Here is a 20,278-nt window from a genome sequence, read left to right on the forward strand (position 1 = left end):
GTATGGGTTGTGGTATTAAGTGTCAGATCAGTTCCCTAAGAATTCCATTATTTTTTTTTTCTTTCTCCTTTGTTAAGGTATAGGGATTTTAGTTCCCAGATGCTAAAATAAGCCTTCAGTGCAAGCATTTTGCAACATGGGAACTAGCCTTCATTCACAGACAGGGAACTGCTTATCCAAACTCTTGTCTTCCAAGATCTGAATGTAGCTTCAAGCACCAAATGTTAATGATGTTTGCCCAATTGTGAGTATGGCTCATTGTCACTAGATGGCACCAAAAGACAGTGAAAACTTGTACTTTCGGAGAAACCGGCTCAGAAGCCATCCAGGGACACAACATATTTGATGCAGAAGAGAACTTGCCCTTGACAATTTAATATAACCCTACAAACATATGAACCAGAAAGCTAATTACAAAAAAAATATAAAGAATGAACTCTGGGATTCTCACCATTCTGTTCTGAGAAACTGAGGGCGCAATCCTAATCAACTTTCCAGCTCTGACAGAGCTCTGCCAATAGAGCATGTGCCTCCTCATGGAGCAGTCATGGAGGCCCCCTCAAGGTAAGGCAATGTTTGTAGGGTTGCATTGCCCTTATGTTAGTGCTGGAAAGTGGGTTAGGACTGCAGCTTAAATCTTGGATTCTGCATCCCAGATTCTTCTGACTGATGTTCCACAAGGGGCAAGTGTGTGTCTGTGTGAGATGTGCTGTACAAAATACTGAGCTGGTTAACTTCCACCAAGGGACAAGTGAACTCCTGCTCCCTAGATTTAAAAAGGAAAAGAAGTGGTGGGCTAGAGTGTTGTGATGCTCTAGTTCACCATTGTCCTATCCTCCACGCTTCCTCTCCTGTTCAATTCTCCTTTTTCCCATTTGAATCCAGGAAGTGGGAGGACAAGAAGCAATTAGGGGGCAGATGGAGAGAGGCAGGAACCCCCTGGTAATCACTATCTAAGCTGGTCATTTCAGCCAGCCTCATGAACCTGAGCAATGGTCCAGCCGACATGCAAATCATTTACTCAATGTTGTAGCCATCAAGCAGTTTGTGAGCCAGATGAGGATAAAGAAACACCCAGTTATGCTTATCTATTCTATATAAATACTGTATAGGGAAACTGTTTTCCTAGGCCAGGAGTGCCCAAACCCCGGCCCTGGGGCCACTTGTGGCCCTTGAGGACTCTCAATGTGGCCCTCAGGGAACTCCCAGTCTCCAATGAGCCTCTGGCCCTCTGGAGATTTATTGGAGCCCGTATTGGCCCAATGCAACTGCTCTCAAAGTGAGGGCAACTGTTTGACCTCTTGCATGAGCTGTGGGATGAGGGCTCCCTCCACTGCTTGCATTTTCACATCTGTGATGCAGTAGCGGCAGCAAAGAAAAGGCCAGCCTTGCTTTGTTGTATAGGCCTTGAGCTATTGCAAGACCTTCATTCATTCATATAAGTTCATCTTTAATATATTCACTTAGGTAAACATATGTAAATTTATTCAAAATTTAAATGTAAATTAATTCTTTTTTTTCCCCGGCCCCCAACATAGTGTCAGAGAGCTGATGTGGCCCTCCTGCCAAAAACTTTGAACACCCCTGTCCTAGGCCAATCACTTTAAAAGAATGAATGAACTTACGATTCCGTTCTGTACACTGAAGCCCAGCTGGTATTTCAGATCAGGTCTCTTTATAAGGACGGTGGTCACCGGAGGACAGCTGACGATATTCAGCTTCACTTGTGTCTGATTTTTAAGACCCTACAATATATTCACAATGTTAGCAAGTCCCCTGTGACAGCTAAAGGAGTTTTCATGGGTGGCTGCTTGTAATCACAGTAATTGCTTCTTTGTTTTAAAAAGCACATGCTTGTGCATGGCCTTTCTTGTTGCTGATCCAAGACAGCTAACCGCAAACAAAAATGCATTGTAAAATCATAAGAAACCAATCAAATTAATATTAGCAATACAATAAAAATCCCTGAAAAATTGCTCACAACAGCTTCCTCTCACAATAGCCATCTTCTGCCCAGCACAGTAACCCCCAAATGCCAGCAAAAATAGCCATGCCTTAAACTGGCACCTGAAAGAGCACTGCATGGGCCTCCCGCAACAGTGTATTCAATAATGTCGGTGCCACCACTGAGAAGACCCAGCTCCTACTGGATGCCATGACTATAAAATACTTACTTTCTAGTCCCTTGCTTGGTACCCAGGAAGTCCTTTGCACCAGGGGTACTTATATCAAGCTGAGGACGGGACAGGGGATCAATGGTCGAGCAGCTGTTTTGCATGCAAAACAGCCAGGTTCAATACCCAGCTTCCCCAGGGAGGGCTGAGAAAGACCCCTCTTTGGCTGAGATCCTCTACCAATCAGTGTACACAATAGCTAGATCTGACCCAGCTTCACATGAAACGATATGATCAAATTAACTTGTGTTGCATCTTTTTAATGGATGCATCTTTTTAATATTTTATCCCATTAATTGATTATTTTTGCAGCATACTTGTATCTTCTCTTACATTGACCTGATCGTTAAGGCCATTTGGCTAAAACAATTCATAAATCAAAGATCTACTTCCTAGAAACACCATGATGCCATGACAACAACTAGCCTGAGAATCCATTCTGCAAAAAGGCTTGTGCAAACCCATTTAAATCTTTCCATTAATCTTACTCACTGTCACCAAGCTAGTGCAGAACACTGGCAAGGTGTAAGAAAAGACAACCGAAGGGGTCGGAGGGTTGAAGGAGCTTCTCTAGAAAGACTGCAATAGCATTTAGATTTTTCCTAAAGGTTGGACAGTGGTTCCCAATCTTTACCTGAAGGTAAGGCATGGCAATTACAGGGGTGGTGACTCAGCGGTGATGGCACTTTCAGGTTTGTGATACCACGGCCAGCTAAGTAAAAAAATGGGTTTGGGGACTTCTCCATCTGCTGTGGTGGCAAGAACCCAAGTTTTGCAACTAATATAGCCACCTGGTCCAGCCCTTCACCACAGGTTCAGAACTTTGCTGTGATTTAAATCCGCGTATCCTGAATCCGTGGAGGACAGATAAGGAGGACAGACCTGTAAATGAATTTTTTCCTTTGGGAATTTTTTTTTTAGAGGAGTGACACTCTCAGTGGCAACTGGCAAACCTACCCAGAGGAACATAAATAGTACCTTTATGATTCCTTGACATGTTGCCAGAGGAAGACCGACCAGGCTGGTTCCATTAATGGACATAATCTGGTCTCCAATGCTCAGTTTCCCGGAGCGAGCCGCAGGGCCCCCGTTCATCATGTTGGCCAGGATCACCGTAGGTAAAATGGACCCCCAGCCTGACTCCACAATCACGACTCCAAGAATCTCCCCCTTCTGTTTAGCTATCTGCAGCTGCAAAGGGAATAAAAACAACAACAATAGAAGGGCATAAAGAAGATAAGTTTGTGGAAATTCCAGGAAGATCATACTAGTGAATCACAGACTCGCAATATGTGCCTGTTCTTCTTAACAATCCATCATTAACAGTGGCATCCCTAGGGTTTGCATCACCCAGTGTGGGAAGCCAGTTCATCACCCCCATGATGGACCTCCTCCCATGCTGTGGGTGTGGCTAAATACCCTGGGAAGTGGGCATGGCAACGCATCATCACCCCACCCCCACTGGTTTTTTGGCTATAACTTTTGATAGAATAAAGATATTTTGACACAGTTTGTTTCACTGCATTCTGCATGAAATAACACATCAAACGATATATAACATGATGGTATTATTCCTAAAAACCGCGGTTTTAACCATTTTGGCCAATAGTGGTGTGTGTGTGTCCTGTGCATGACACCTGGTGTGGCATGCACCCGCCCCCAGAGACGCTACTGATCATTAATATGCAGTAAGAGATGCACTAAGGGATGTTTTCCTCCTCTTTCACTTTAAGATTTCCCATTATGCACTGCACATTGTTTAGGAGGACATGCTCTAGGCACTCCTGTAGCCTTTTCCCTTTTCCAAAACGGTGTCAGAGACACTGCATGGTCAGTTTAAGGTGAACCCAGTTAAAGGAGATGATTGCCTCAGAGATATAATGCTTCAGGGGAACCATTCTACTAGTAGTATAAACTTCTTAAGGAGATGACCTACCAGCATTTCACATAATCATGATAAACAAGAATGAACGTTGCCTGCAACCCACCTAGCAAGTTTATGGGAATGGCAAAATGTTAACTGGGTTCTTACCAGTCTATACCCTTTTCCACTACACTAGTTTCTCTCATAGAGCTAGAAGGGGGGGATAAGTACGAAATGTGCCTTTGCTCCAGAAATCTCTATGCTCTCCTTCCACATTCTCTGGTGGGATTATGAGACCATCTAGCACATCTGGTGGTAGCAATTTCCATAGATTAATTAGGAGCTGCATGAAGAAGTACTTCCTTCTGTCTGTGCCAAATCTCTCATCAATCTGTTTCATTCCTGGTTCTAGCATTTGAAAAAGAAAAACCTCTCTTCTCTCTCTCTCTCTCTCTCTCTCTCTCATAATTTTATATGCCCCAGTAATGACCACCTGACATTGGGCTGTCTTGTTTTCTAAACTAAAAAGCATCGTAGCCTTTATTTTATTTAGTTCCACATTTTTAGACTGCCTTTCCTTCAAGGAGCTCAGGGTGGTGTACATGGAGCTTTCTCTCCTTTTGTCCTCACAACAACCCTGTGAGGTAGGTGAGGCTGAGAGAGAGAGTGACTGGCTCAAAGTCACCCAGGAGGCTTCATGGCTGAATGGGGACTTGAACCTGGATCTTCCAGGTCTAACTCCCGAACCTCTACACCATCCTGGCTTTTTCTTCTTCAGAATTTGCTCTGGCACTCTTATTTGGATTGCCCTCTTCTGCTCCTTTTCCAGTTGACCAAGACTCTACTGAATGAAAATGATGTTCCTGGGAAGGTCACCCTACCCCTTAACTCGATCCTTTCTCCTTTTGCTGTCTTCACTGTGACAACTACGAAGACCTTCTTGTTTGTTGAACATTTGTCAACAGAGTCACTAACTCCTAGAAACAACCTCTGCCAACGTCCGTGGCTGCACTCAGGATCCATTGATGGCTTTCCCCCTCTCCCTGCAACTCAGTAGATTAAGATTCATTTACACTTTTTCCCAGTGTTGATTTAAAATCCAATTTCCACTTGGCTTGTTGATTTTCGGCTTCCCTTCCATTCACCTTGGCTGCATTTCACCTCTAAATGTTCCACATACACTCAGCCAGAGCTGCTGGGGAGATAAAAATCACTTATTTCCTGGCAACATTTATGACATTTACTTCTTGCTTAAGAGTTTTCACCTCCAAAACAACTTTCCTCAGTGACGACAGATCCCATGTTTCCGACAGAAACTTGTTCCCAAATCAACTGCTTGTTCCCAAATCAACCCACACAAAAAACCAACAGTTGAAAGTTGGTCATTTGCATGAGATGCTTCTTTCTCTTGCTCCACAGTAAGCAGCTTTCTGGAATCACTCTGGCCTGCCTGGAGGTGTTTTCTTGGAGGGGGATCAGTGGCATACCTAGGGAGTGGCAAGTGGGGACATCTGCCCTAGGAGCCATGTGAACGGGGGGAGGTCCTGGGCACAGACTTTCTACTGATGGTGCATTTTCTACTGCTGTTCTACTGAGGGTGCATTTTCACACCACTGCCAATGGTCCGTTCTACCTGAAAGAGGCGTTGCAAATGTGCAACACTGGTAGGAAAGGGAATCATTTTTGCAGTATTGTCCAGGGTGCTGACATATAGATCCTTATCTAAACCATAGTCAGAAGATGTCCTCACCAAAAAAATCTCCACACACACACACAGTGGTTTTACTGAGCACACACATTCACTTGATGAGATAGGGCTGGCTTTCCACTCAATTATCTCCCCTTCTCTGTATGGACAGGGGGCGCAATTTCAGTGCTTGCCACGGGTGCCATTTTCCCTATATATGCCACTGAGGGAGAACATGTAATCCATGCCATTAAAGGCTCCAAACCTATACACAGATTTTTACATAACAATGGTATGATTGGCACAAGAGCACCTTATTTTTCTTGCCTAAATAACAGCCACAGGGATATAAACTGGTATCATACCGGAAGGGGGGAGCTTAGCCTTTTGCCCCACCATGCTCTCAATTCAGATATTTCTATGCAGCTTCTCTCTACCCTGGGAGGGAAGGTGCTGTTGGCACCAATAAGAGCTACCCTCATGGGGCAGATGCCCGTCATAATCTAGAACAGCCATTTTCAACCTTTTTCAGCTCACGGCACACCGACAAGGCACTAAAATTGTCAAGGCACACTGCCAGTTTCTTACTTACATTAAATCACTACATTACAATTAATTGTTAATATAATTAATACAATTATATTATTACGTGACAAAGAAACTCACAAGAAGCTTGGAGAGGAAAGGATATGTGATTGTGAAAAAGATGAAAAATGTTATTAAAGTGTTATGCGAGGAAGTGCTGGCAAAGAGAGGTCAGACTGAGCACATAGGAGAGCTGTGGGGTGGGGGGCAATGAAGAGACATGAGTGAAACAACTACAGGATTCAGCTGGAGTGGGGGAAGAGAGAACTTGAAGCAAGTGATTCTGAACCTTTGGAAGGTGCGGAGGAGAGAAGGGAGGGACAGTAAGAGAGGTGCTGACTGCGATTATGAGATTTAGGGGGCAATGTGCCTGTGGGAGGGAGTGGGGTGGGGAGAAGTGCCAACTGCCTGCTCCTGTATTTAAGAAAAAAAAGTATGACCAAAAGCCCAATCCTAGGCATGACTACTCAGAAGTAAGCCCCATTATAGTCAATGGGGCTTACTCCCAGGTAAGTATGGAGAGGATTGGGGCCCAATGCCCTCCCCCTAAAAGGCAATGCAGGGAGGGTTGCTTTGGGGAGTTGCAGGCAAACTGTGGCAAGGAAAAGGGACTATCCAGGACCCTTTGAGCCAGACAGTCCTTGGTCAGGAGCAGTCTGCTTGCCTGCTCCTGACTCCCTTGTTCTCACTCACTCCACCCCCAAGCTTCTCTGGTCGCCCAATCAGCACGCAGAGGAGGCAAGGACTTAATACCCAATCCTAGGCATGTCTACTCAGAAGTAAGCCCCATAATAGTCAATGGGGCTTACTTCCAGGTAAATCAGGATTGGGTTGCAGCCTTCATCTGGTGCAGGAGCAGGAGCAAGCGCCAGCAGGAGGTGCAAAGCAGCCGCGACCAGCCCCTTTGCTGGCTGGCCGCCTGCTCCTTTTCCTTCTGCTGAGTGTAAGGCTCAAAGCAGCCGCTTCTCCCGCGTGTGTGGCTGCTGCCTGTCTGCTCTGATCTCGCGGCACACCTGAGGCAGCCTCGCAGCACAGCGGTTGAAAAACGCTGATCTAGAACAACATCTAGACCAGGACTATGGCAGCCCTCCTTCCAGTTGCTGCCACTTAAAGAAGGCACCCCAAAACAAATCACATTATTCATATAATGTGTAGTTTGGCTCCAGGAGAATGTGTCAGAAGCATAGTTTCCATTATAAAAAAGAGAGAGAGTAGAAGCAAAATGCTAGCCATTGTGGCTATTCAGATGTACTTGAAACTGTGAGGCCAATTGGCCAATCCCCAGTTGCCTGAGACTGATAGAGGCTGCCCATTTCCACTTCTAACATTCTAGTTCAGAGTTGGACAAACTAAGGTCTGCCAGTCAAATCCAGCCTTCAATAGTTTCCAGTCCAACTGTGCTCTAACTCGGATTCCAATTTGGTAATTTTAAATAACAGACACACACATCATGGCCCTACATACAATTCCGAATAATTGGCCTATCCCTGCTGTAACCTCTCTCCTCCCCTCCACACTTCTTCTTTCACTCCATTACCCTCTTCCATTTTCAGTCCAGGAGTGGGAGGAGGAATGATGCTGGCAGCTTGTGCAAGTGCAGGATAAGGGCATGGTGCATTGCACACTGCTTCATGCACTGCAAGGGCTCAGGCCTCCAAAAACATCTCCCTTTGGAACCATACAGAGATGAGGGTGAGCGGATGGGCCAATTTTGTTTGCCGCACAACTTCAGTAAGCCCTCTCAGCCCCCTCAGCAAAGACAGCAGAGAACCGTCCCTCTACTGCAGGGGGACATATACCCCCTGGTCCCGCCTTAACTACACCACTGGCAAGAGAAGGGAAATTAGACCCATGTGTTCAATGTGTATAATTTATGCTTGCCACAAATATTTAGCATTAGGATGCAGGGCCAAATTTGGATTGTCCACGAAAATCATTGTGATCATAACCCAGGCTACAAAGAAGTTCTGACCAATATACTGTGGTCACCAGGAGTCCCTTTGTGTATCCAGAAGTTGCCCTAAGCAGAAGGCTTACCTTTCTTCCTTGAGGCTCCACAATAAATCCCAAGGTACCCACTGATCTTTAGAACCGTGGGAACAGAGAGCAAGAATGGTGTACTTCTAGCATAAAGGCAAGAAGTCTCCCTCTTTTTTCTGACAATCTAAAACCTGGCATTTTCTTCATTTTTAATCACAAGCTAGTTGCATACATGTGCAAGTTGAGAGAGGCTAAATCAGCTATTTTCAACCTTTTCCATCTCTCAGCACACTGACAAGGTGCTAAAATTATCAAGGCACACCATCAGATTTTTTTTTTTTTTTACAATTGATAAGGCACACTGCACAGTCGGGGGGGGGGCTCCCACCCCCCAAAAGCCCTACTAATAAATGACTCTTCCCCAAACTCCCATGGCACACCTGCGGACCATTTGTGACATATCAGTGTGCCACAGCACACTAGTTGAAAATTGCTGGGCTAAATCCTAACAGGTTCAAGTAGAAATTCTTAACTTGAGACTAGATCCTTGTGGTCACCTGCTGATTTAGGACCCAATCCCACACAGTATGCACCGGCTCACCGCTGGTACGCACTGTTGCAAGTGTGCCGTAAGGCACGTCTGCACCTTCAGTCCAGCATGAGCCTGCACTAGGACAGAGCCAATTGGAGGCTGGCAGACCACTGCCAGGTGCTCCATGCACAGCGCTGGGCAGCAGAGTGGTAAGTCGGGGCGTGGGAGGAGGTGTTCTGGGGCAGGTGGAGGGTAGGAGAAAATGCATGGCGAGAAGGGGTGGGACAGGCAGGGCTCAGCTCCACCAAATCCAGAGCCCCGTGTTGGGCCTCATGGCCCGACACAAGGTTTCTTAGTTCTGTGCTAGCTACATAGCCACTGCAGAGCTGGGTAGCCCCACTGCGGGGATAATTTCCTTATGCAGGGGAAAGGGATGATTCCCCTTCTTCTGAGGAGCCGCTGGCAGCTGCCCAGCACGGTCAGGATGCTACAGCAGCCGGGCAGCTCAGGACTGGGTTGTCTCTGGTTCACTTCCTAATGAACAGCCATCATAAGCATGCCAGAGGAATGTTAGTTAATTCAAGAGTAGAATCTCCTCTGCATATTAAACGCAAAGATCCAAAGGATTACTGGAAGGTTTCCTTACTGACAACATTCCCCCCCCCCCAAATAAAAAATAAAAAAAAATTGGGAAACAAGACCAAGGAAGCAGGTGGCCTTTCAGAGGTGCCTAAAGTGCTCGGGCTTTAAGAATTTTGGAAAGATCTTTTCTGAAATGAATATAGTCTGTGAAAATGCAAGAGAAGGGACATGAAGGATGCCTCTTCTATGCAAAAGCACAGCAGGCAACAATCCGACTCTATTCAGTGCTGATTATCCCACAGCTTGAGTCCTGTATCCACTTTTATTGATCGCATTTTACAAAAAGATATGGGGGGGGGGGAAACTGGAGCAGGTCCAAAAGGGGAAAAAAACAGCAATGAGTTCACAGCACCTGCAGCAAAGAGTCATTTTCAGAGCAAACAGCAGCTTTAGGGGCATTTTCTATGGGAAAAACGGCTCAGAGAAGGAAAGGGTTATATCCAACTTCCTCCCCACAAGCTGCAGCCTCAGTCTGATCCCACCAGATCTGGTTAAAGCCTTCTCCATCCACCACTATGGTTCCAATCTGTGGCAGGAGTTGGGGGGCACAAATCTAGCCACTATTACTGACTAAACTAAATTAAATCCGGATAAGACAGAGGTGCTCTTGGTTCGGAAATCCACAGCTCGGGTGCTGGACTATCGTCCTGCTCTGAATGGGGTTGCACTCCCTCTGAAGGAGCAGGTCCGCAGCTTGGGGGTTCTCCTGGATCCACAGCTGCACCTGGAGTCCCAGGTGGTGGCAGTGGCCAGGAGAGCCTTTGCTCAGCTTCGGCTGATTCGCCAGCTGCGACCATACCTGAGCTGCGCGGACCTGGCCACAGTCACCCATGCCCTAGTGACATCTAGATTAGATTATGCGCTCTACGTGGGGCTGCCCTTGAAGACGGTCCGGAAATTACAATTAGTACGGAACGCAGCTGCTCATGTGGTTGCTGGGGCACGTCAGTTTGACTCTGTCGAGCCATTGCTCCGGCGGCTACACTGGCTGCCGGTTCTGTTCCGGGCCCAATTCAAGGTGCTAGTTTTGACTTTTAAAGCCCTTTATGGCTCAGGTCCGGGGTATTTGAGGGACCGCCTCCTTCCCTACAATCCTGCCCGTGCTCTTAGATCATCTGGGGGGGCCCTTTTGACTGTGCCGCCACTAAGAGATGTGAGAGGGGCGGCGGCCAGGAAGAGGGCCTTCTCGGTGGTGGCCCCTGAACTGTGGAATACCCTCCCCTTAGAACTGAGAACTGCTCCCTCGTTGCTAACGTTTCGGCGTGGACTGAAGACCTTTTTATTTCAAAAAGCTTCTAATTGTTGACAGGCTGGCTGGCTGGCGTTCTTGCTTTTATATGAAAATCCATGGGGTTTGTTTGTTTTTAGATTTTTTAATTATTGTAAATTGTTGTTAATTGTTTTTAATGTTGTATTTTTTTTTAAAGTGTTGTAAGCTACCTTGTGTGCCCGCTGGGCAAAAAGGCGGGGTATAAATTAATATAATAATAATAATAATAATAATAATAATAATAATAATAATAATAATAATAATAATAATAAACCAGTGGTTCCCACACATTTAGCACCAGGACCCACGTTTTAGAACGAGAATCTGTCAGGACCCACTGGAAGTGATGTCATGACCGGAAGTGACATCAACAAGCAGGAAAATTTTTAACAATCCCAGGTTGCAATCTACCCACACTTAACCAGGAGTAAGTCCCATTGACTATCATTGTTAAAAAAAATATACATAGTTGCTTGTTAAAAGTACAGGTCTGTAACATTTCCCCAAATGAAGTCACATACCATGGTAGCATCAAGTTGTCTGTGACAGATCAGGAGAGAAATCTTGGGGGGGGGGGGGAATGGACAGGTTGATGAAAGTGTCGACGCAATGTGCGGCGGCAGTAAAGAAGGCCAATTTTATGCTGGGGATCATTAGAAAAGGTATTGAGAACAAAACTGCTAATATTATAATGCCGTTGTACAAATCGATGGTAAGGCCACACCTGGAGCATTGTGTCCAGTTCTGGTCGCTGTATCTCAAAAAGGATGTAGTGGAAATGGAAATGGTGCAGAAGAGAGTGACTAAGATGATTGCTAGGCTGGGGCACCTTCCTTATGAGGAAAGTTTACGGCGTTTGGGCCTCTTCAGCCTAGAAAAGAGATGCCTGAGGGGGGGACATGATTGAGGCATACAAAATTATGTATGGGAAGGGTAGAGTGGATAGAGAGATGCTCGTTACACTCTCACATAACACCAGAACCAGGGGACATCCACTAAAATTGAGTGTTGGGAGAGTTAGGACAGACAAAAGAAAATATTTCTTTACTCAGCATGTGGTTGGTCTGTGGAACTCCTTACTGCAGGATGTGGTGATGGCATCTGGCCTGGATGCCGTTAAAAGGGGATTGGACAAGTTTCTGGAGGAAAAATCCATTATGAGTTACAAGCCATGATGCGTATGTGCAACCTCCAGATTTTAGAAATGGGCCATGTCAGAATGCCAGATGCAAGGGAGGGCACCAGGATGCAGGTCTCTTGTTATCTGGTGTGCTCCCTGGGGCATTTGGTGGGCCGCTGTGAGATACAGGAAGCTGGACTAGATGGGCCTATGGCCTGACCCAGTGGGGCTGTTCTTATGTTCTTAACTACAATTCCCAGGAAGCCTTGCAGGTCTCTTGTTATCTGGTGTGCTCCCTGGGGCATTTGGTGGGCCGCTGTGAGATACAGGAAGCTGGACTAGATGGGCCTATGGCCTGACCCAGTGGGGCTGTTCTTATGTTCTTATGTAAGTCTAATATATTAAAAATAAAATATTGAAATGAATGGGGACCCACCTGAAATTGGCTCACGACCCACCTCGTGGGTCCCAACCCACAGTCTGAGAAACACTGGACTAAACAAAAACTAATCATTTCATGTTTCTTAATCCTTTAAGCATCACATGTAATTTGGCCTTTTAGACACAAGCAGCAGAGTGGCCAAGATGGTGAGCTGGCAAGCCTCTGGTTTGAATCTCATCTCTGAAACAAACTCACCAGGCAAGTACATCACTCTCTCACACACACTCTCAGTCATAGCCCCCATTCAAAATATGGAGTCAATGACAATGACCTAATCTACAGGACTGGTGCAAGGATTACCTAGTTACTGTATATGAAGCACATTTTTTTTTTTAAATGATCTATACAAAATGCTAAATGAGAGAAGTAGGCAAAAATAAAGGTCAAATATCCTGGCTTTGCAATGATGAAAGTCACTAAAGCTGACTATCCAGCCAGACCTATGAATAGGCTGCAAAGGTGGCTTGCCAGTCACAAGAGTTAGTTTTGCATCTAACTGCTACAAAAGCACCTGCCTTTTCAAACAGTTTCTCCCTGTTTCTCTGTATACCTCCTAAAGATGGAAGCAAGGAAGAGAAACATCAGAACTGGACCTGAAGTTTAAGGAAGAATTAAACATATTAAAATGTCACTTTTCAGATTTACTCGTATTAAACCAGACAGCCATCCCCCACATTTTATTGAGACCTCTGATTAATGTATGTGTGACTCTATCTCCACATCACTAATTTGTACATAGCAGCCCTTGGTGCCAGTCCAAGATATCTCAGTACATGAGGCAATACGCCAAATGCTGCCCCCCTTATTCAGTCATGCAATAGTTACCACCACCGCTCCTCCTCTTCTTCCCACTCTCTAAGTTTTTCAAATCTAGGAAGAGAGTAGGAAGTGTGGAGCAGACAAAAGTGGCCGGCTAGATCACCAGGAATGTTCTATCCCACCACTCTCCTATGATACTTTCCCTGTTTATTTTCTCTTATGTTCTGAACCCAGAGAGGAGCAGTAAAGGTGGACAGGTGGGTAAAGGTAGCCCACTCCAACCAACCCCTAGGCTGCTTCATTGACAGGCTGTCTCTGGAAGTCCTTGGCCCCCGTGTATACCTAGCGAAAATTCAATACGTTTCCAAGATGAAAGAGACATCATGTTCCGAGGATAAAATGAACAAACAATACTATTGAAAAATTCACTGAGTTTGATTTTTACATTACTGTTGCATATGATTAAAAAACATGTTTGCAAATGAATTCTTTTCACACCACATGAGTTCTCAGCATGCACTTCACTAATAAACAGGGGAAAGTGATTTTCAAAGGATTGTCTAAGAAGCTATCCAGCTGTAAACACTCACCTCTTTGCAGTTCTCTGAGTTGGAGAAATGGATAAGATCGTCGTTGTACATCTCCTGGGTATTTATGATATCGCTGTATTCCTTCTGGCTAAGATCTTCAGGGTTGATTCCATTGGCTCTGAGGAACTCCTGGTATGCCACACTGAAGGCCTGGCCAATGGACTGGGCAATCAGCTGGGCCTACAAAAGAAAGAAATGGTTGAAGGAAGATGAGCAGCACTCAAGAGTGAGCACAAAATTCATTCATGTCAGACAGGAGGCATGGACCCCATGCAGTACTCGACATGGAGAAGAACAAGAAACATAATAGAATCATAGAGTTGGAAGAGACCTGCAAGGTCATCTAATTCAACCCTCTGCCTGTAGCAGGACTTCCAACCAGAGCATCTCCAGCAGGTGTTTGTCAAATCTCTGCTTGAAGATCTCCAGTGAGGAAGAATCCGTCACCTCCCTAAGCAATCTGTTCCATGGCAAAACTGCCCTTATCACCAGGAATTTCTTCCTGATGTCCAACTGAAATCGCCTCTCTTGCAGTTTGTACCTATTTGTACCAAAACATCCTGGTACCAGATTAAGAGTGCTCTATTTATCCATTTAGTTACATGGGGGATTACACAGGGAGGCGGGGGGGAACACAGAGCACTGGGGCCATGGTCGATGCTTGCCAAGGTTCAACCCAGCAGGCTCCAAACTGCAGGACTGCTGGGTGAAGGAAAAGCCTTCCCCATTTTGAGCAAAGCTTACCCATCTGGTGCCTGCTGGTTTAGCCCAGTGGTTCCCAAACTTTTTCAACTGGCAGCTCTCTGGACCTATTGGGCCATGGGCCGCAGTTCCCCATCATGGTTACAAACCTATACATTGTATAGGGTGGTGGGTTTTTTGCGAGGATTCCATGGCTCCCGTGGCTCGTTTCTGCAGCTCCCCGGGCAGGGGAGGGGAGAGTATGGCTCAAAACTTGGGAATCGCTAGTTTAACTTTCCATGGGTGCAGTCGAGAGTCTTTGCAAGTGATCAAATAGATGGCTCGCAAAAGGTTCAAATGTCTACAGATATCTACAGATATTCCCTCCCCGCATATACCAAGCTAAAATTCAATAAGGTACCAAGATGAAAAAAAGACAAAATGGGATGAAATGGATAAAATGGACAAACGATATTTTTAAAAAAAATCCACAAAAGCTTGACTCTATTTCAGATCACACATTATCACATCTCTATCCTCAAGCCATTCATGCTTTATATTGCACTGTAAAGCCTTTGGAGACAGAGATAAACACTGACGCAACGGATGCAAGCTGTCTTGAATCCAGAGGGGTAGGACATACATACATACATACATACATACATACATACATACATACATACATACATAAATAAATAAATAAATAAATAAATAAAGGGCCCAATTCTATCCAATTTTCCAGTGCCGGTGCTGCTGTGCCAATGGGATATGCACTGCTTCCTGAGTCGGGGGTGCAGTCACAGATGCCTCCTCAAGGTATGGGAACATTTGTTACCTTACCCCGGGGCTGTATTGCAGCTGCACCAGTGCTGGAAAATTGGATAGGATTGGGCCCCAAATGGGGAAACCAGCACTTTAAATATAAATGTTATTTTAGGTCATCTCTGGCTGCAAAATCCTTTAAAGAGCAAATTAAATTATTAAACATTCAAGCCCTTGAAGGGAAAAGCAACAGCGCGTGAATGTCTGTGCGGTTATGGTGGGGCGACTGTGGAATCCCGTATGGAATAAGGGGGACCGAGCTTCATGGGAACAGAAGAGAGGCAAACAAGTTGCCCGCGCCCGGTGTCCTGAGAGGGATTAACCAAGCAAAAACGTCAGTCATGCGCAAATTCTAAATTATGGATCTCCCCCAACGTTGTTTACTTACGTCCTCCGATTCAAAGACATGACAGATCATCTTGTATTGCTTCTTCCCTTCCTGCGCCCCGGGGGTTGTCTCGATACAATCCTGTGAAGCCGACCGGGGCATTCGGCGTCGTGCCATCAACACCACAATGTTGCCAATATCGGCAATGTAAGAGATGGTGCGCAATGCGTGGTCCATCATCGTTTCCTGCAGAAAACGGAGATGCCAAAGCAACAAATGGGCATTGCTGGCAGCTTGTGCAACATTTTGCTTGTTTCCTACACGTATTTTCTTAAAACAAAAAACATCCTGGGAACTGAAGCCAACCCCTCTTGTAGTAGACTCAGTGGTCCAACAGACTTCCTTAGAGCCATCCAGTTTGGTTCCTCCTCTCCCAGTATTTTGAGCCATATTTCACCTGGCTGCAGCAGAGGCAAGACAGCAAAGGCCTGGCTAGGATCAGTTGCCATTTAGTTTCTCCCTTGCCCCAGGAATTGCCTCCATCAGCTGGCTGCATCTTTGGGTTAGGCAAGATTCCTCACACTTCTACTGGCCCCCTCGAGGAGACAAATTTCAGGTCTCTGGGATTGATTTGTGGTACAAACCTATCCTTGCTCTGCACCAGTGGAGTATGCACTCTGCCTCAGCAGCCATCACAAAAGTGTTGTTTTGCATGCTGGTGGAAAGGCCAGAGCTTCCCTCATGTTTTGGCACAGCAGGGGATACCCACCAGAGTGGGTAAGTTCTGCTCTGTGCAGCACAGAGGTGGGGAGGGCTGCGATGGGGCAGGGTGGGTGAATCAGGCCCAGGAGGGAGCAGGATCAGTGGTGCTGGTGCACACCATATCTTATTCCCCTTCTTGGGTCTAATCTGCCAACACAAGTCAACTTGGACCTGCGCCAGTGATATCACTGGCATGGGTCCAACTTGACCCAGGTAGTGGCTGAGCCTTACCCCGGGCAAGGGAACAAATTTCCCCTTACCTCGAGGAGACTTTCCACCTGCTAAATTCCACCATGAGATGCAGTGTAGCCCATGCTGGTGCTGTGGCATCGCCACACAGGAAAGTTTTAAGTAGGATTGGGCTGTTGGTTTGTTTTAAGAATCCAATGTCAGTGCCAACTTGCTGGAGGCCCCGGAGCAAACAAGCTCAGGTTTAAGAACAACGGAGGTCAGTAGCAACCCCTCTCCACTAGCCAATGGAAGCATCACGTAAAGGCCTCAAAATGACAAAGATGTGCCCATGTGTAGATGGGGATTCTGAGAGTGTCACAGTGCCTGGAGCTTCTTGATTGAGACATACATGATTGAGACATACAAAATTATGCAGAGGATGGACAGAGTGGATAGGGAGATGCTCTTTACACTCTCACACAACACCAGAACCAGGGGACATCCACTAAAATTGAGTGTTGGGAGAGTTAGAACAGACAAAAGGAAATATTTCTTTACTCAGCGTGTGGTTGGTCTGTGGAACTCTTTGCCACAGGATGTGGTGATGGCGACTGGCCTGGACGCCTTTAAAAGGGGATTGGACAAGTTTCTGGAGGAAAAATCCATTACGGGGTACAAGTCATGATGTGTATGCACAACCTCCTGATTTTAGAAATGGGCTATGTCAGAAGGCCAGATGCAAGGGAGGGCACCAGGATGAGTTCTCTTGTTATCTGGTGTGCTCCCTGGGGCATTTGGTGGGCCGCTGTGAGATACAGGAAGCTGGACTAGATGGGCCTATGGCCTGATCCAGTGGGGCTGTTCTTATGTTCTTGGCCAATTCACTCCACTGCTTCCACTGGTGCTGGAGAGTTCAGGGGAACATTCCGCCTGGGGGGTGTTTTCTGCTGGGCTTGCGGCTTTGGCCTGTGCCCAACCCAGCCATCCCTGTTAGAACCCCAAGGTCCACCAACTGAACCAGATGCAAAACCGTAGCTGGGGGTGCAGTCTTAAGAAACAAAATCCCTGCGAGCATATGTTCTGCCTAGGAAATTGTTCTCAGTACTAGTAAGGTGCTCTCCATCCTTTCACACCAAGATATGCCCCTGATTTTCTCCAAAGCTTTCTTTGTTTCAGCTACCTAATTTAGAAATGAGAATCAAAAACAATTTTTGTTGTCACTTTTATTGAACAATTGGGAATCACAAATTCTTGCTGATCCATAATAAATCACTCAGAGCTGTAACAGATCACAATCTAGTAGTTGACAACCTTCAGTCTCGAAAGACTATGGTATCGTGCTCTGAATGGTGGTTCTAGAACAGCGTCTAGTGTGGCTGAAAAGGCCAATTCGGGAGTGACAATCCCTTCCACACCGGGAGCAAGTGCAGTCTGTCCCTGGCCTATCTCCCTGGCTATGGGCCTTCCTTCTTTGCCTCTTAGCCTCAGACTGTTGGCCAAGTGTCTCTTCAAACTGGGAAAGGCCATGTTGTACAGCCTGACTCCAAGCGGGCCGCTCAGAGGCCAGGGTTTCCCACTTGTTGAGGTCCACTCCTAAGGCCTTCAGATCCCTCTTGCAGATGTCCTTGTATCGCAGCTGTGGTCTACCTGTAGGGCGCTTTCCTTGCACAATCACAATCTATGCAGTGGGTTAAATGGATCAAAGTTCTTTTAAAAAGAAATCGAAGGCTGTTGAACTTTACACTCACGTAGGAAGGAGTTTGTGAGATCTAATTAAAAGAGACAAGAGACATTACTGATTAGGTAAAACTGAAAAAGCAGGAGAGGTTAGAACAGAACGCTAAAAAGAGGAAGGTGGCGGGAATGTGTTTGTTCAACACATTACAAATTTACTTTGGCAAGGGAGGGAAGCTTCTGCTCCAGGCCATTCAGAATAAACTAGCAAAATGTAAAGTGGAGGGCACCAAGGACTTCAGTTCCCCAGCAGGGAACAAGAGCTTGGATTGGATCCAAAGAACGAGGTGCAAAAGGAAATGACGGGTCAAAAAGAAAGACAGGTCTACCAGTGGTCATTAGCCATGATGGAACTCCATGTTCAAAAGTAACGTAGTCCTGAATAGTAGCTGCTTGGGGACAACAGAGCATTCCACTTGATAGCCTTTTGGTCTGCTCCAGCAGTGCTTTTTGTAGGCATAATAGCAAAACAGAGCCTCCAGGTTCAGAGGCAGTCTACCACTGAATACCAGTTCCTGGGAGAAGAAACAACAGGAGAAAGTGATTGCTTTCAAGCCTGAGTAGGAGTTTCCCAGAGGCATCTGCTTGGCTGCTGTGGGAACACAATGCCAGACTAGTAGGTCCTTTGGCCAGATTCAGCTGGGCTCTTCTTATGTTCTTTAAAAGGCTCATCTGCCAGACACTGGTTGCCACCCAACTGGTCAAGTCCAGTGGGATACAGGATATGCCAACCTAACTGCATCAGGACTGGTTGCACCCCTTTGCAACAACATTCTGAAGCACTTTGGTGTGGCTACTAAGTACAGACTGCCCCTGCCAGAGCCTGTGAAAGGGAGGTGCAGGGGGTAATTTGTACCCAGGCCTAGGGTAAAAAAGGGGGCCCAAGACCCAAAGAAGGGGCCCAGGAAATTTCCTGGGATCTTCCATTTTCCAATCTTATTTGGATTTGCTGCCCGCATGGGATGCTGGGGGCACTACCACGGGCACACAGTCGCAACTGCTGCCACAAGCCATATGACCCGGGCCAAGGTATGCATATATGGATATGCCTTAACACAGGCTGCAATCCTAACCACACTTTCCTGAGAGTAAGCCCCACTGAACAAAATAGGATTTACTTCTGAGTAGACCTGGTTAGGATTGTGCCCACAGTGTCATATCTGGGAGGAAACCGGCCTGCTACAGTAGTTCTTTGTCTTGCGGATCTGCTTACCATGAAAGAGTGTATAGGAGCTCCGGGATACAGCTGTGGGACTAGAGCTGCTGTAGAAGTAAGTTTTGACACACGCAGGACACTTTCCATTGTAGTGTGAGCCTAACTGTGATGATGCTGATTTTCTGCAATGATTTTCTATGTTTAAAGGATTTTGGAGAGACTCAGGAGTGTGTTTGGTTGCCCATATTAATGTATCTAGCTGTGCAGGAGGGTAGACCGGGGCTCCGCATCGGGAAGCCTGGTAGATCTGGACTCCAGTGACTTTTCTGGCTGTTGCCACCCTCCCCTGTTTGACCCCTCCCCTCCCCCTTAGGAAAGGGGCTCAAAAGAAACTTTGTACCCCCTGATAGAATTCCTCTCAAAGTCCTGTCCCCCATCAGTTTTGGCTATTCTTAAACTTTTATCTGGAAAGCACTCAAAGCCTGTGCGGAATAAGCTGAGCAAGGTCCTTTGGGAGTAACTCCAGCACAACAGGAAGCAAATTAATCTGTTTTAGTGCCATCTTTGCCTCTCCTTAAATCTTGCTTTTGGCTACAGTGGCCAACATAAAAACAGAACTGGCTCTCGTCCCTCTCTTTCCCCCTTCATTATTTACTCGCAACAGTGAAATGCAACGATGAAACACATTTGCTACTGCAGCTAGCAGATCCCATTACCGTTTGTCATTTTATTAAGCACTGACAACCTGCTCCATGCTGGGTCTTTTAATGGCTGGGCCTTTTAACATAGACACAAGCAGCCAAAAACACCTAGAGCCAAACAGTAAGGCACAGGGAGTTTGTCAAGGCTAACTCATCAGATCTCTCTCTCTCTCTCTCTCTCTCTCTCTCTCTCTCTCTCTGTGTGTGTGTGTGTGTGTGTGTGTGTGTGTTTTAAAGAAAAGAAAGGCAGATCACAGATACTGAAAATGGACAATCCC

General features: G+C 46.1%; 1 protein-coding gene across 2 annotated transcripts in view; it reads right to left on the reverse strand.

Annotated features, from left to right (window-relative positions):
- APBA2 (amyloid beta precursor protein binding family A member 2) overlaps positions 1-20,278 on the reverse strand; it is a 72,983-nt gene that overhangs the window by 6,314 nt on the left and 46,391 nt on the right. For both annotated transcript variants that reach the window (XM_066635836.1, XM_066635835.1), the window contains 4 exons: positions 15,537-15,722; positions 13,646-13,825; positions 3,153-3,365; positions 1,626-1,745 (listed from right to left, as the gene is read on the reverse strand). In XM_066635836.1, coding sequence (XP_066491933.1) covers positions 1,626-1,745; positions 3,153-3,365; positions 13,646-13,825; positions 15,537-15,722 — 699 coding nt within the window. The remainder of the gene's footprint in view (positions 1-1,625; positions 1,746-3,152; positions 3,366-13,645; positions 13,826-15,536; positions 15,723-20,278) is intronic.

Source organism: Tiliqua scincoides, chromosome 8, assembly GCF_035046505.1.
Source record: "Tiliqua scincoides isolate rTilSci1 chromosome 8, rTilSci1.hap2, whole genome shotgun sequence".
NCBI lineage: Eukaryota > Metazoa > Chordata > Lepidosauria > Squamata > Scincidae > Tiliqua > Tiliqua scincoides.